The sequence below is a fragment of the Labrus mixtus genome, chromosome 9, assembly GCF_963584025.1.
Source record: "Labrus mixtus chromosome 9, fLabMix1.1, whole genome shotgun sequence".
Classification (NCBI taxonomy): domain Eukaryota; kingdom Metazoa; phylum Chordata; class Actinopteri; order Labriformes; family Labridae; genus Labrus; species Labrus mixtus.
The window spans coordinates 18,154,606-18,170,456 of NC_083620.1; the positions used below are offsets into that span (position 1 = coordinate 18,154,606).

A 15,851-nucleotide genomic window follows, 5' to 3' on the forward strand; every position below is an offset into this window, starting at 1 on the left:
CTATGTGTCATTACATCTGCCCATATTCCTACTCCAGAGTTTGAGCACCACATGTCTCATTTGCAAAAATACTTTCTATGCATGAACCAGCAAAACATGCTCGCTTTGATGCATGCTATCACTCTGCTGCAGATGGCAGGTTGAACGAGGTTTCGGCCTGATTGCAGCAGACAGCTTCATCTCATTTTAAATGTTGTCAGAGCACTGACTGGTTAACCTTCAGTGTTCTCCAGTGGAACACTAATCCATATGACATGTTAATGTTTTATCATCCTTTGCAGTATGATGAACACGTCTACCTGAATTGATAGGGTCGATTTGACTGATTTAATTTCTTCAAAGGGTATACCATCGCAACTATTAATATGCAGAAGAAGTTCATGAATAATCATGTATTCACACCCTCTGTCTATTCATATAGGCTTTCATATCTAACGACAGAAGTAGAACACAGGAAGCTCATGGTCAGCACTTAGTATGCTTCACACAGGAGCAGCTATCGGCCTTATGATTAGTTGTGAGTTGAATGCAATGAAACGCAAAACGAGACTTTATCTGAAACACTTACAATTGACATTCATGTGCACTTCTTCTAACTATACTATAAAACTCATTAATGTGATTAACCCTGCACCCTTGTAAAGGCTCTTACCTTGTGGGTTTTTAATTAATACGTGTTTTTCCCACCAATGTTGCACCGGAAATGCAATGTGAGAAACTAACCTAGAGTGCATTAATTAGTAACCTTTTCAGGTGTTGAAATACTTTACCCGGTGATGAATTCTGAACCAGCGTCAAAGATACCAACATGTCAAGAAAGACGGTTGCTGCATTAACGCCTGATCCTGCCAACATGGAGGGGTCCAGTGACAAGCTTTTCTGCTGCAGGTGGGTGCGCAGCTGGATCCCACTGACCCACAGAGAAGAACTGTACCACATCCTCAGGATGACAGGGCCTCTGGTAAGCTTTGGCTCGGTTTGCAAACCCAGCTCTTCCATTATTGTTGATTTATTTAATCTTGGTTAGAGTGCTTTATTTGATATATCAGTAAATAATGACGTTTTGTTGGAGTATTAGAAGCTACATCAGTCAAACCAAAGCAGTGTTTGCCAAGTTTCAAACTGTGATGATAGTGCGACACATCGTTTGCATAGAGAACCAGGCTAATTTATGGAAACCTTTGTCCCCTGTTGTGTACTTGCTTGCAAGTGCTGGCAAGAGCTTGTATAGTTGCCAGCAACAGCATTATATTCTCTGTTTGTCTTTCTAGCTGCTCTCTCGAATCCTCAATTACCTGCTCCCATTTGTGGTTACAATGTTCTGTGGGCGTCTGGGAAATGAAGTGATGGCTGGTTATGGATTAGCGTCTGCTGTAAGTGGTCATCACAGACTTGTGGAGGGTAACACGAGGAAAAGACAGGAGGAAATGTCATTTCAAGGGAGAAAATTGAATATAACAAATAAAACCTCCTTCTCCCATGATAGTTTTTACAATTGTGTAACAAGCTTGATGATTAAATTACTATATAGTACATTTCATTGAATGAGTCACAGGAATAATGTTTCTTATTCATTGCAGGCCATTAATGTCACCACTGCAGCTACAGGATGCGGTCTGGGACTGGCATGTGATACTTTAGTGTCTCAGGTTTGAAAAACATTTTGCCCTTTGACCGTCAATGTAACTCCAGTCCAGATCCTAACTGTACATTTCTCTATTTTCTGAAATGATTAACACTGTGTGTACTGCTGTTCAGACATTTGGAGGAAAGAACCTGCTGCGGGTGGGAGTGATTCTTCAGCGGGGCATCATCATCCTGCTGTTGTTCTGTCTGCCCTGCTGGGGTCTCCTCATTAACGCTCAGTCCATCCTGCTATGCATGGGCCAGGAGCCTGAGGTGGCCAGGTAACTGACAGTACCAAACATGCTCGCAAAACTTGTGACTGGTTTCTGTTCTCCTGTCGACCTTTCCTTAAAATGTTGGGATACCATGGTTCCAGCAAAGACTCGAGTTTTGGATGACACTGGGTGCCCCGACTGCTATAAAAATATGTCTGAACGATGTGGATGAACATTGATTGCTGAAAATGTGCTAGCTTCTACCACCATGCTGCTCTATAATAGCATTGCACTGTTGTTGCTGTTTTTTATAGTCACACAATAATCTAGCGGCGGGAGGACTCATACCAATACATTGGTTTAGCATTTACTTGCCTACTCTCCAATACCCAATACCACGTTTTAGGCACCAATACGGAATAAAAAAACTCTTCAGCTTCAGACACGACCTCTTGATTTAGCCTTACTGATTCTGTGTTAAGTCTACAGTACATAATAGAGAAGTTCTGTCAAACCTCTCCAGTATGTTTAGCATGCCTTGCACCACCACATCAATCAATACTGTTACGTGTTTTATAACTTCTTCTAATAATATTTACCCTGAATGGCAGTCTTTATACATGAATACAATTTTGAGTAGCAATGAAAAGGAATGAGCTTGAACAGTGTTTATGACCTCAAACCATTATTTCCTTAAATAAGAAAATAGCTTCTTCATTTCAGAATAGCCCAATTGTACATGACGGCCTTCATTCCAGCTGTACCCGTGAGTTGTGACGTCTCTCTGACCTTTTTTTGTATACATTTACAGCGATGTGTAGAGTGACTGTTTTCTCACAAACCTTTACCTTCTTTTTCTTTTAGGCGATGTTTCTACATCAGCTTCAGGTGTCTTATCTGCAGAACCAGGTGTACCTATGTCCTTTATACATAAATTATAATGAATACATGTTAATATATTCCTGAGGGGAGAAGTCTTATTTGTACTTATTGTACTCTCTTGTGTTTGTGTTGTCAGGGTATAATAATGCCACAATTGTACACAGCCGCCCTGGCTAACATAGCCAACCTAGTGACAAACTACATCTTTCTTTACTGGCTGGATCTGGGTGTCAGGTAGGTGTACCAACCAATACAGGTATAACATTAAATACAAAATATATATATTTTTAAATTACACACACCTACTTAACCCGTCTGTTTTCATGTGTAACAGTGGATCTGCAGCAGCAAATACTCTTTCTCAGATTTATATCTGTGCCCTTCTGTATGCCTATATTCGGTGGAAAAAGCTCCATGTGAAAACGTGGGGAGGTGAGAGTATAACATTCATGGTTCGCATGTGTTCTCATGCATCACTCTGGTCATCCTTCATGTTTTATAGCGTGCATAAATAAGTTTCTCTCTCCCCCTGCAGGCTGGTCTGTAGAATCATTGCAGGAATGGGGCTCCTACATGAAACTGGCCATCCCCAGTACTTTAATGACATGTTTTGAATGGTGGGTTTATGAGTTTGGGGGATTCTTCGCAGGTAAGAGAAGTATTTTTCTGATCAAATCGAGCCTACTCTTACAGATACAAAAAAAAAACTGAGTTTGAAATAACTTTTCTAAACAACCCATTTTCTATTCTAAACCAGCATGTGAAACAAACTCTGACTCATGCTGTTTCTTTCTTCTGTGTTTCTGTTGATCAGGAATGCTGAGTGAAGATGAGCTGGCAGCACAACACGCTGTCATAATGATCGCTTTTATAACTTACATGGTACTTGTAAAAAGTCTGAGTTTTACATTCTCATTTCCAGATTCAAACTAGATCTTCTGATTTAGCTTTTGAAAAAGCTGAGTTTCTTTCACGTATTCTGCTCCTCCATTTTTTCCTCCGTATTGATGTATCCCTAGTTCCCTCTCGGTATTCAAGCTGCAGCATGTGCCCGAGTGGGAAACGCCCTCGGCGCAGGAGACACTGCCAGGGCCATCCTCACCACCAAATTGTCATTCACTCTTGCAGGTCAGTGATTAACATTATAGCTGATGTTATCATGTTCAAATATCATGTTTGTTTTTTATGCTTGACATTTTATTTTATTTTCCAGCAAGCTTTGCAGTCGTTGAAGGTGTTGTGCTCGGCTCCACCAAAACAGTTATTGGCTTCATATTCACTTCTGATGAGTAAGTCTCTTCAGCTAAACACACAATAAAATATATCAATTTAATGCACAACTGCCAAATGCACAAAGACAAATTTAATTTCCATTTCAGGAAGATTGTAGGTCTGGTTTCGCACCTGATGAATGCATACTGTTTCCTTCAATTGTTTGATGGCCTTGTGGTAAGTCTACCGTCTTATCTTGTGTTCTGAGCAAAATCTATTCTCAGATGGAGGGAAAAAAAACATTAATGTTGAATGTTTATCCGCCTCTAGTGTGTCTGCACAGGCATCTTCTTGGGCACAGGCAAACAGAAGATACCAGCTGTGGCCAACTTCATCGGATACTACTGCATAGGACTTTCACTGAGTGTTACTTTGATGTTTGTTGCAAAACTGAGAGTTTTAGGTAACTGCATGAAATAATCGTGTTTGGACACTTTAATGGACATTCCTACAGATGAATGGCTGCTTAAAAAGAGCCGGTTATTAAAAGTGGAGCCTGCTGTGCCCCTGACAGAATATTCTGTCTTTTTCTCTGCAGGTTTTTGGCTCGGACTGCTCATTTGTGTCGTCTTACAATCCACCTTCTACATCATTGTCATCTTTAAGCTCAACTGGAAGAGAATGACAGAGGAGGTAATCAGCTGCCTATAAATGAACAATGAGGATCATGTAGTAGGGCCTCAGCTGTTTGGATACACCGACTTATCAGCAAGGAAGAAAAATCTGGCGAAATTTATTTTTTTACTTCTTAAGTGTTCTGTATTTGTGAGGAGAATCTGGCAGTGAGGTTTTTGTTTGTGCTTGTTTGCAGGCCGTGAAACGGGCTCAGAAAAAGACATTATTGAGCTCGCCTTTTCTGTGTGACGCTGCAGGTAACAACTCTCCTGAAGGGGCATCAAGTAATGGGAAAGTAAGTGGCCTTTTATTCTTTACACTTACAACCCAAATTGCTTTTCATCGTTTGTTTGACACTGTTATAAATGTACCAGTAAAATCAGTAATTGGAAATATTTGTATGTTCTTTCAGTCAGAAGATGGCTACATGTATGTGAGCGCACAGGAGCATGGGAACATGGGGTCACAGGTTGGACATGTGGTCCAGCAGCTGAAAGGTGGCCATATCTCCACTACCCAGCTGATCCTCAGACGAGGCCTCACTATGTTTGCAGCTGTTGCTCTTCTGGCTGTGGGAGCATGTGTGCACTTCCTTGTGCCCCTACCAGAGACCCCGTTCACTGGGGGCAACTCTACTTTGGACCTCATTAATGCCACATTTACACATTTACCAACTGTGTCAATACAAGAGTGAGAATAACCCTTGACATCCTTGATAATGAAAATAACAATTTGTGCTCAGTTTCATAAAAATACTGAATTTTAGATGCTTGTTGAATCATTTTTTAAATATAAAGTGCTTAAAAAAGGGCTGGATTTAATCAGGGGCGTGTCCAGACTTTTTTGACTGGGGTGGCCCATCTGACGCACTGACTTATGCAGGGGTGGCCTGAATTGTGATGTGCGCACAAACCCACACAAATGTATAAATTATTTACCTTTTCTTACCGAATCAATAATATCTACTTCACAACACATAAAAATGACAACATACGTTTAATTTTTAATAATACAAAAAGATTTATGTTCAAAGTCACAATTAAAAGTACTTAAAAAAACAGCATGCCGCCTCCTGCACAGTCTAATTGCATAAATACATTAATTGGCAACGTTTTTGTCCCGTATATGCCAGTTAGTTCACTGCAAATAAGACAGGGTGCATTATTTTCCTATGCACCTGTTTCATGAAATAGATGTGCAACGTTTCTATATACAATTTAAAGTACAAACAAAAGAAAATATGCTCTATTGAAAATGTGAAGAAAAAACTCACAGCCTTTGCAAAAAACATTATTGGTTAAATGGTAATATAGGAGTATTTGTAGGTGTGTGTTATATTTTGTCTATGATATGTTAAACATTAGACATAAAGAAGACAAAGTATGTAATCTCCATCAGTAGCAGCAATACATCTTTGAAAATTTAAATACCTAGAGTTTAAATCAAGCGTGTTTCTGGGCTGGAAAGAAAAATACTTTCCTCTTTCACTGATGTGCAAAAAAGTTAGGTGTCTAAGTATTATAAGAGGACAGAATACAAAATTGTCAAGTATACATTTTCCTAATATAAGCTGCATTGTTACTTAAATCCCATCACTGTTGAGCTACTGCACAGAAACATTCGTTTTCATTAAATTTGTATTGTTATCTAATTCAATTTAAAAATAAATAAGAGATGGACATTTTGGTAAGACAACATGATATTTCAGCAGGGACAATGTCCTGTATAATGAGGGCCTTATAAAAGGGGTTTCCTGTATGTTAAAGGTTACTTTCCTCAGGTTAAACAAAAACATGTATCTATTACACATGAACATGTGACTTCAAAATAAACTCTTCCTCTATGAGACAGGATATATATGTCAACTGACCAGAACTAGACGTAGTGAATTGGGTTTGACTTGTTAAACAATTCAAGATCAAAACTTTCTTGCATTGAAGTCCTCTGTTGAAGGTCTTCTTGTGATTTTGTTTTTGTACAAACTGACTAATCTCAGTGGTTCTTGACTTACTGCCAAGACTTGGCTACAGCAATATTTCCATTCTGGTCAAAAACTATCATGAGTACATAAGAGACAAGACACACAAGTTGGTGGAGAGCCCTATCTTGTGATTGGACATGGAGTAGCCTTGTGACAACCTTTGCTGCTGCTGGTGGGTTCACAGCAGGGCGTCTCTGGCTAGAAGAGAAGAACTGTAACAAACCCTAAGGGGTGACAGGGCCTCTGTTATGAATTGGCTCTGTAAACACTCTGCTCCTTCTGGATTGAAGGTGCCCCTGCTGAAAAGCTGAGTCATAAAATATAAGATTGAGCGTTGCCAAAGAAAAGGTTAAGGTTTCAGGAAAACAGACTTGCGTGCCTAAGAGTTAATAGCAGAAATCAATAGACCTAAAGCAGTGCTTGGTAGGTGGGCCTGCCAAAGTATGAGGACGTGGAACCTCATTTGCCAAGACAGTCTGAGTGTATGTTTACACACACCTGGCTAATAAAGCCAATTTAAAGTGCTGAGAAGTAATTGCAACTTGTTTTTGCGGCTGTAATTTACAACACCTTTAACAACTGCACCAACATCTCTGTTTGTCTTTGTAGTTGCTCTCTCAAATCCTCAATTACCTGCTTCTATTTGGGGTGACAATGTTCTGTATAGTCATAGGGGAAATGAAGAGATGGCCAGCTATGGATTAGCTTCTGCTATAAGTGGTCACCTGTATGTCTGCCTGTATGAGGCTAACAACAAGGCAGGAGGAAATTTCTTTACAAGGGAAAAAACAGGATGTGGTCTGGGATTTGCACGTGTTTCTTTAGTTGCTCATGTTTCTTTTACAGCCCTTCAAATACTTGGACCTTTTTTGAACCCTGCTCTTATGCCCCCCTTGATACTTGATACAGAGTTTGTATTCAAACATTTATAGGAGAAAACCTGCTGCAGGAAGAAGTGATTCCTCACAGGGGAATAAGCATCCTACTGTTGTTCTTTCTGCTCCTTCCTTTACACTTCAGAGAACCTGTCACCCTTACATTTTTAGAGTTTCTAGTCACAGGACTATTATAAGCCCAACATTGAATTGCCTTGACAAACTCCCCACCAATACATGGGTTCTTAATTTGTATGCAGATTATGTCAGTAGCTACTCATTCTAACAGAGTTGGCAAGATTTATTCATAGCATTCATCAAATTCATAGCATTTTGAATCAGTTTAAAGAAATGAAACACACTGATATCAATATATCCCAATGTCAGATTTACATCTGTGCTCATTAGGTAGAAAAAGCTCCATGTTAAAATGTGTGAAAGAGAGGGATTAAATATTCATAGTTTGCATATGCTCTCATGCATCACTCTGTTCATCCTTCATGTTTTTACAGACTATATAAAAAGGTTTCTCTCTCCCCCTGCAGGCTGCTCCGTAGAATCACTGCAGCAGCGGTGCTCCCACATGAAACAGGCCGTCCTCCCTACTTCAATGACATGTTTGGAATGGTGGTCTTTTTTAGTTTGGAAGATTATTTGTATGTAATCCAAACATTGGATATGATTACTCTTTGTTTCCAAACTATCAGGAATGCGTGAGTGAAGCTGAGCAGGCAGCATGACATGCTGTCATAATGGTGGCTTTCATAACCTGGTGCTAATAAGTCTGTGCCATACAGTCTTATTTATACACATTCAAACTCAGGATCCGCTTAAGCTCAGACGCTTACATTTAAGCCTGCATTTATTCTATACATGCACTTATTGAAGAGCTCCTGTTTTCCAGGTAACTTTGCAGTCATTGAGGGTCTTTTCTCTGCTCTAAATCAGCGATTGACTCTAACTTTACCTCTGATGAGTGTATCTCTACAACTGGAATTCTCATACACACAAAGAGGGGCTGAGTGACATAGGTCTCGATAATAAACCCTTATAACAGAAAGATCTGGAGTCTGGTTTGACAACTGATTTCTGCAGACTGTTCCCTTCAGGTCTTGGACAGTCTCGTGGTGAGTCTCACTGAAAGTTTGTCAAATACATCTAGAATAATCAAATTACAAGTTAAACCGTCTGTCCATCTAACTCACTAATATGTCTTCTCCTCTACAGGTTTTGTCTGGGACTGCTTCTTTGAGTCATATGCCAATCCATGTTTTATGTCGTTGTTCTCTTCAAGCTGAAATGGGTGAGAATGACAGAGGAGGTATGCTACACAGAGCTAATGCTCCAGATTGGGTTCCTCTTCTAAAAGGAAGCTGGGTCAGTTTTTGTTTCTGCTTGTTTGCAAGCTGTGAACTGTGCACAGAACACTCACATGACTTGCTTGTGGACATACCAGAGACCCTGCCTTTTAAGATTAATTTAACTTAAGACCTCATTACATTTACTCCTGATCAAATCTAGACCACAAGTCTTAAATTGTAAATGAGATTCTTAATCTGAAGTTTCTCCTGATTAAATACATTTTAAATGAAGAGTCAGACTGACCCTGATGGTCTGAGATAACCACAATGTTTCTCTTTAATGTAGTCAAAACAAACTCTGTACTTTGACTCATTCTCTCGGGAGCCGAACACCAGTAGATTCATTGGAACATTTCATGATCAAATGTTAATAGAACATTTTTTGCTTTCAGAGTTTAACCACAGAAAGCGCTCTGTCTCCTTTCTGCTCATCTGTGCCTTCTTTCTGCGTGTCTTGCTGTGTCATCACACAGTGCAGACACCTGAGCCATTTATGTTTGCACTGTTTCCCAATGAGTGACTCTACCCTACATAATAGACTTTGCCCATAATCATGTAACCAAGTTAGTAATCAGCAAGTTCAGAATGATTCCAGCAGCCAGGACGAAGAGCATGGCAGCCACAGCTAGACACCGACGCAGGACCAGAGACCTAAAAGAGAGCTCGTTCTCCACAGGTTTTACTGCTGCCTCAGTACAGACCAGGTCCAAGCTGTCTGTCAGGTCCTGTAAGTTCCCTGCATCATCTGACTGGGGATCAGGACCTGCTAGTGAAATGTGACGTAAATGATTAAACTAAAAAATAAAGCTTTTGTAAATGAATGAATTAAAGCTAAATGTATATATATTTTAATTTAAAAATATGGCACTGTTTAAATACATTTCCTGTAGTCAAATTGAGCAGAAATAATGTATCATTTGTTGAAAAGGATGAACAGAACAACAAGATTTAAAAGCTGCACAATCAGACTTACTTGTGTCTGTGGAGCTCCCACTCACTCCTGCTCGGTTTTGAGCCTGCAAGAAAAACAATGCGTCAACTTCTATTCAAATAGAAAAAGCCAGAGGCCATTGAGAATGGGAAGAGAAACCTCTGAATACTAACCTCGGCTGTAGCTTTCTTCCAATTCATTCTCACCAGGTAGCAAATCAGAAATGAGCACTGAAGAAACCCGCAGATAAACAAGCCTGTCCACAGACCTGAGGGGAAGAGAAAAAAAAGAGTTTTGCATCTTGTTTTAAGAGCAGCATGGGGAGGCTGAATTTCTTCCTTTGAAAAATACTTATAAAAAATAAATTTGAAATGAGGATTTGGTTTACAAAAAAAGTTAAATAATCTTACCTTTTATTCCTAGTTTCCCTGCAAACATCAGTGACACTCCAATAGGAAATCCAACACCATAGTATCCCAAAATGTTGCAGATAGCCCCCACTTTCTGTTTACCTGCTCCACGTATGATTCCCCCTGAGGCCGCCTGGTCACACAAACAGAATAAATCTGTGTCAAGTCATGGTATGCTTTGCAAATTCTGTAATACAGTGTATGAGCATGAGCATGAGCATGTCATGCAGTCCTGTGTGAACACAATTATGTAGATACTTACTGATGTTGCATCTAGGAGGACAAATGGGGCATATAAAGTCATGACATCTGCAACCCTTTCCCTAATTTGTCTGAAAGAAGAGAGATTTATAATTTACACTGTCACTGTAACAAAAGATGATATTTCTTTTTTATGTGTTGTATTTCAGTGATGTGACATCATACATTAGACGCTGACTTAAGATGAATCATTACAGTGTAATTCAAGACAAAAAAGGTCAGGTTAATATGGCAACGATTGTGTAAGCAAAGTGCACTGTGAGGTGATGAATGAAGGCAGGATTCAAAGGTTGTTTTGCTAGACCTGTTATGTCTCACACACTTGGCACCAACTACTTGTGTAGACTTGTGTTTTTAGCCAGCTTATGTTGTGGTAAAGAAAATAAAAGATATACTCACTCATCATATGTAAAGACATAGGAAATATGATCCTTCAGGCTCCCAACCAGAACTGACAAACATATGGAAACCGAGACTGTGGGAAAGTGAAACAGAATTAAGTATCTACAAGGTGCATCTTTTAGAAGGTGCTGAAATGATTTATTTTCTGTGGACGCACATTCACACAATGGACAACCACTTTCTCCTACTGTTTGCCAATGAGTAGCTCTGCTGGAGCTTATCGCAAACCCAATGAATAAACGTAACATCTCATGAGCAGATGATTCTGCCATGTCACTCTGCTTCAGTCACACAGAGTTGTTTTTCTAACTTCTTCCACTACTGCCGTCATTTGCTTGAGTCAAATTCAGACACAAGAATAATTCTAGATCTGTTTTCATTTTAAATAAATAAATGTTGTTTAAAAAAAAAAAAAGACTTATCTTATAGTGTATAAATATGGTTAAAGAGCGTACTGACCTGCACAGAACATTGCCAGTTTAGCTGACAGCTTGGCCTGCTCTGTGTGTCCTGCTCCTAAAGCATTCCCCACTCTCACATTGCCTGCTATACTGAAACCCAAAGGGAACTTTGAAAAAAAAAAAAGGGAATACAAATTAAACATGGGGTTACACAGAACACAGAAAAGTGGATTTAGTTGTAGAAATTACCATGTATGCAACATTTGCCAGTTCATACACGACTGATTGAGCTCCAAGTTCCACCTCACTAATGAGACCTGTCAATAACAAACAGCAGGTAGATTTCAGATAAACTTAAGCACACATGAATGCTTTAAATCACAAGACACCACGGTGACATTACCTGCAAGAAAACTTCCTATCTCGTACGTCCACCACTCAACACACAACATGACCATGCTGGGGATGGCCAGGTAGATGTACGAGCTCCAGTCCTGCAGGCACTCTTTGGACCAGCCTGGAGGGCCAAACAATGATAGAATATATCATTCTTACTTGATAGGCTAGAATAATTCAAACTACAGATATGCACAGACAATGACAGTGCTGCTTGTAAATATGTCAATCACTTCAAATAGAATGATATTGGTCAAATAAGGTGGATTACTGTGTCTCAAATCTTGGGACAACGTTCAGATTTCGTTCAAATAAAAGAGCTCTGCTGGGAAAATGTCGCACTGCAAGCAGTAAGCATGAGTATGCATGTTTATGATTTATGATCTACTTTGAGATGACTTTTTTCTTTTTTTCCCCTTTCATATGTTACTGTAGGAAGAAGTGCAGAAAAAGTTTATCACTGAATTTTGGTATTTCGATTTCTAAAACACCATAAACATAATAAACTTGAATTTGAACCTAATAAGTTGTGACATCACTTTTAAAAGCACTAAATAGAGTGGGATATTTATATTATACTGTTGTTAATACATTACTTTATTAAGCGTCTACATAATGTTCTTGTTGGTGTGTACAGAGGATAAAGTCTTTGCAGTAGCGGCCGTGCTGTTTGAATCTGACCTCGGTCCTTTCTGCACGTAGTCAGCATCTATAATAAAGGCAAAACGGCCCCAGAAATATCTTTAAAAAAATGTTTTTTGGTTTCTGCTCTTGGGTCCCGCTCTTGGTTTCTTTCCTGAACATGACAGTTCACCCTCTATCTCTTGTTTTAAATGTCAGCTTGAAGCCAGATGCTCTTGTTGCACTTGAAGGGGTCACTGGAGGAAGACACAGTTCAATGTAGAAAAATGACATCATTCTGTCTCAGTTAGCAATCTGCTCGGGAAGATGGCGGCAACCTCGCCCACTCACAATGGATGGCGGACATTGTGTCCCACTTGAGACGTTCAAAATAAAGCACACTTAAAAACTGAAGAGGGATATTTCAAAGAGCATGGGCTTTAGTAAAGTCAGTTCAAGATGCCTTGACCTTCTTATACAAACTATTCACTCATCATCTCCAATTCCTAATAGTTCATTTTCATGTTGTAAGCTGCTGTTTATTTGTACTCAAACATGTCAATTTCTCCACGGTGACTGTAGAGCACATCACCTTTGTCCTGTCCTGCAAAAACTTTAATCGAAGGACTGTGATTTCTGTGAGAACTGATTAACCCATGCTGAGGTAAACTGTGTTGCCTCTGATTACATGCAGGGGTCACAATCCTCCAAAGCTGTACTCACCTCCCCAGGTGGCCTTGTGAAGTCCTTTCCAGATGATGTAAGCATAGAGAACGACAGCCAAGGAGAACTGAGAGAGGGTGTTGGCGACAGCCGAACCTCTGTAAATAGTGATTTGTTGTGATGCTAACAATTATAAATGATGCAACTTAAAGAGTCAATGGGAAATACTCACGCTACTCCCAGATTCAATGCGTGAAGAAAGACGTAGTTGATGAGAGCGTTAAGAAGGTTGACCACAACTCCTGTGATAACTTGTGGCCATATGATGCCCTAAAGTAGAAGAGACACATGTTATGTTATCCTCTCATCAACTTTCAGAAGATGAGACAAAAAATGTACTTACTATCTTACTTACTCACTATCTAGATGTAGTAAGTATTTAAATTGATCAACAGAGGCCACTCTATACTTGGGAAGTAGAATTGAATACGCTAGAGTTTTTGGAGGTTTGTGGTTTCATACACATTTATTTAAGGGGCCTTGATAAAGAACATTTATTTCAAAGTGAATTCAGACATCGGATTCATAATTGTTTTGGTTTGGGTTTTTTTAAGATTTATATTTGGGCATTTTTGCCTTTATTTGAGAAATAGGACAGTGGATAGAGTCGGAAATCAGGGAGAAAGAGATCAGGGAATGACATGCGGGAAATGAGCCACAGGTCGGATCCAAACCCGGGCCGCCCGCCTGGAGGACCACGGCCCCCGACACATGGGGCGCGCGCCCCACCGCGCCCTAACCACCGCGCCACCAGCGCCCCGGATTCACAATTGTGTTAGTTTATACAAGTACATATTTGCTGTGGTGTTTTTTGGTATAACAATACACGTAATAAAATAACAGTAGTACAATCATAAAAAAAATTAATAGGATATTAAAAGAGCTGTACAGTTTTTGCAGGAATGTGCAACATAATGACCTCCAAAGTACCCCATACCTCACAGTATGTAGTTCTGAATAAAACATGCAACATACAGAATACACAATCCAGAAGATGTGACTGGGGATAACTATGGAGAAAAAACTGTGATCAAATGATCAAATGCAGGAGTGACACGGTAATGGCATAAATAGAAGGCTGGGCCACTGGCAGCATAGCGGTAAGTGCGTGCACCGCCATGTACAGAGGCTTAGCCCTCGAGAGCAGGCGGCCTGGGTTCGAATCCGAACTGTGGCTCCTTTCCTCACTCTCTCTCTCCCTAGTTTCTGACTCTATCCACTTTCCTTTCTCTAGAAAAAAGGCATAAAAAGCCCCAAAACAAATCTTGAAAACTAAATAATCCATTATTCCTGTATACTCACTCCATCCTTAAAGTCAAATAAAAATCAAATGAATAAATAAAAATGGCACACTAGGCCTATGTAACAGCTCATTCAGTCCATTACGTCTTGTTTCAAGTCATTGTGGAGCTCCTCAAAGTTTAATTGTAAGAAACGTACCTGGTTTTGAAGATATCTTGTTAGTAATGAATACATGAATGTAGCCTAGAAAAAAAAATAGAAAACATGAGTTTCTTGATGCCACATATCAGCAGAATTAATAGTTCAAAGAAAGTCGAGTTTCATACAAAACAATTTGAAATACTCACAGGAAGCGCTGGCATAAAGATCTTCACATACAACTGGGACAACCTGAAGAGAGCTAACATCAATATCAACAGGAAAACAAAAATGGAATACAGCTTTGTTGTCCAGCCACGGCTTTAAAAATCACATTCTGTCTCACTAGATGAAATAAAGATGTTCACTTATCTCAACAACTTTTCTAACAATGATTCAGTACAAAACAACAAAAGCAATCTGAAAGGTGAATTTTGACTCAGCTGACCTGGCCACCTCTGGTTCCTGTTTGACAGCCAACAGAAGGGGCTCTGTGTTTATGAGGATTGCCCAGCAGGGGAAACATGCCAGTATCAAAATGAGGACAGCCTTCTGCAGAATGACCCCGACTCTCTGAAGATTACGACCCCCAAAGGTCTAAAACCAAAAGGGTCATGGTCTTGAACTACTTTAAATTCATTGTCCATACTTGTCAAAGTTGATAACAAAAAACAATGTGTCTGCCGGGCTCCTACCTGAGAAACAAGAGTATCGCATGCTGCTGCCAAACCAGACCCAATAGATATTCCTGTAACATTAATAACCTGAGGATAAAGACAGACAATTGTGGTTCATGTTCTTCTGATCTACTGTTTTAACATTAAACGGATACATTTCTGTACTTATTTGTACTTACAGCTATGGCTAAAGTCACCCCTGCCAGCTCTGTCTTCCCCAGGTGGCCACAGAAAATTGTGCTCACAAAACTCACTGAAAACACCATGAGCTGGGATATAATCTGAAGAGGGAAAAACAAGAGGGAAATTTGAGATAAACAAATTTAGAAGAAAATACAAAAATGTTGATCTGTCTTTTATCATAGTACTGGTGACTAATTTGACACTGATATTCCTTTTTTTTTTAAGCATGCACTCACCACTGGTCCGGCAAGTTTAATCAGCTCAATTACTTCTGTCTTGAACCCAACAGGGACCAACATGCGGAGCCGCTTGAATAAAAAACATTCACTCCAGGAGGAATGAGGGGAAGTCTGGTTTCTGCTCTCCATGATTCAGTAGGTTTCTGAACCTTTCTCCTCTTTTTCTCCCAGCTGTATGCTGTCTTGTGGGCACGTTCTATCTGTCAAACAGTAAGATTATGTAATTTAGCTGCTTTCATATGATTCTAGTCACGGGACAGGCGGTCACTTCCTGTGTGTCGGCTGGCCATGACGATGACGCTCAGTTAAGGGGGAACTCCACGAACACCTGACAGCAGACAAACGTAATAACTCTCAGGTTATCCGCTTAGCTTGATGCGATCTGTTATTAAATCTTTGG

At 39.8% G+C, this 15,851-nt stretch overlaps 2 protein-coding genes across 3 annotated transcripts; one reads left to right on the top strand and one right to left on the bottom strand.

Moving 5' to 3' along the window:
• Nucleotides 1-784: 784 nt before the first annotated feature.
• On the top strand, nucleotides 785-5,304 carry slc47a4 (solute carrier family 47 member 4). Its single transcript, XM_061045767.1, has 17 exons — nucleotides 785-961; nucleotides 1,272-1,373; nucleotides 1,581-1,649; nucleotides 1,759-1,907; nucleotides 2,565-2,607; nucleotides 2,706-2,750; nucleotides 2,860-2,957; nucleotides 3,058-3,155; nucleotides 3,259-3,372; nucleotides 3,538-3,605; nucleotides 3,743-3,851; nucleotides 3,937-4,012; nucleotides 4,103-4,172; nucleotides 4,266-4,398; nucleotides 4,534-4,628; nucleotides 4,807-4,905; nucleotides 5,023-5,304. Exons 1-17 carry the CDS (start codon nucleotides 809-811, stop codon nucleotides 5,302-5,304), a joined length of 1,803 nt encoding a protein of 600 aa, XP_060901750.1. The 5' UTR covers nucleotides 785-808.
• Nucleotides 5,305-9,078: 3,774 nt separating this feature from the next.
• slc47a3 (solute carrier family 47 member 3) lies at nucleotides 9,079-15,650 on the bottom strand. Of its 2 annotated transcripts, none has more exons than XM_061046653.1 (17): nucleotides 15,449-15,650; nucleotides 15,209-15,310; nucleotides 15,048-15,116; nucleotides 14,801-14,949; nucleotides 14,562-14,604; nucleotides 14,413-14,457; nucleotides 13,145-13,242; nucleotides 12,973-13,070; nucleotides 11,636-11,749; nucleotides 11,482-11,549; nucleotides 11,291-11,399; nucleotides 10,829-10,904; nucleotides 10,431-10,500; nucleotides 10,169-10,301; nucleotides 9,932-10,026; nucleotides 9,801-9,843; nucleotides 9,079-9,590 (listed from the first exon to the last, which is right to left on the bottom strand). In XM_061046653.1, exons 1-17 carry the CDS (start codon nucleotides 15,578-15,580, stop codon nucleotides 9,379-9,381), a joined length of 1,656 nt encoding a protein of 551 aa, XP_060902636.1. In that variant the 5' UTR covers nucleotides 15,581-15,650; the 3' UTR covers nucleotides 9,079-9,378. The 2 variants fall into 2 exon arrangements, with proteins under 2 accessions (XP_060902636.1, XP_060902635.1); XM_061046652.1 differs by having other exon boundaries at nucleotides 9,079-9,593.
• Between the last annotated feature and the right edge of the window lie 201 nt (nucleotides 15,651-15,851).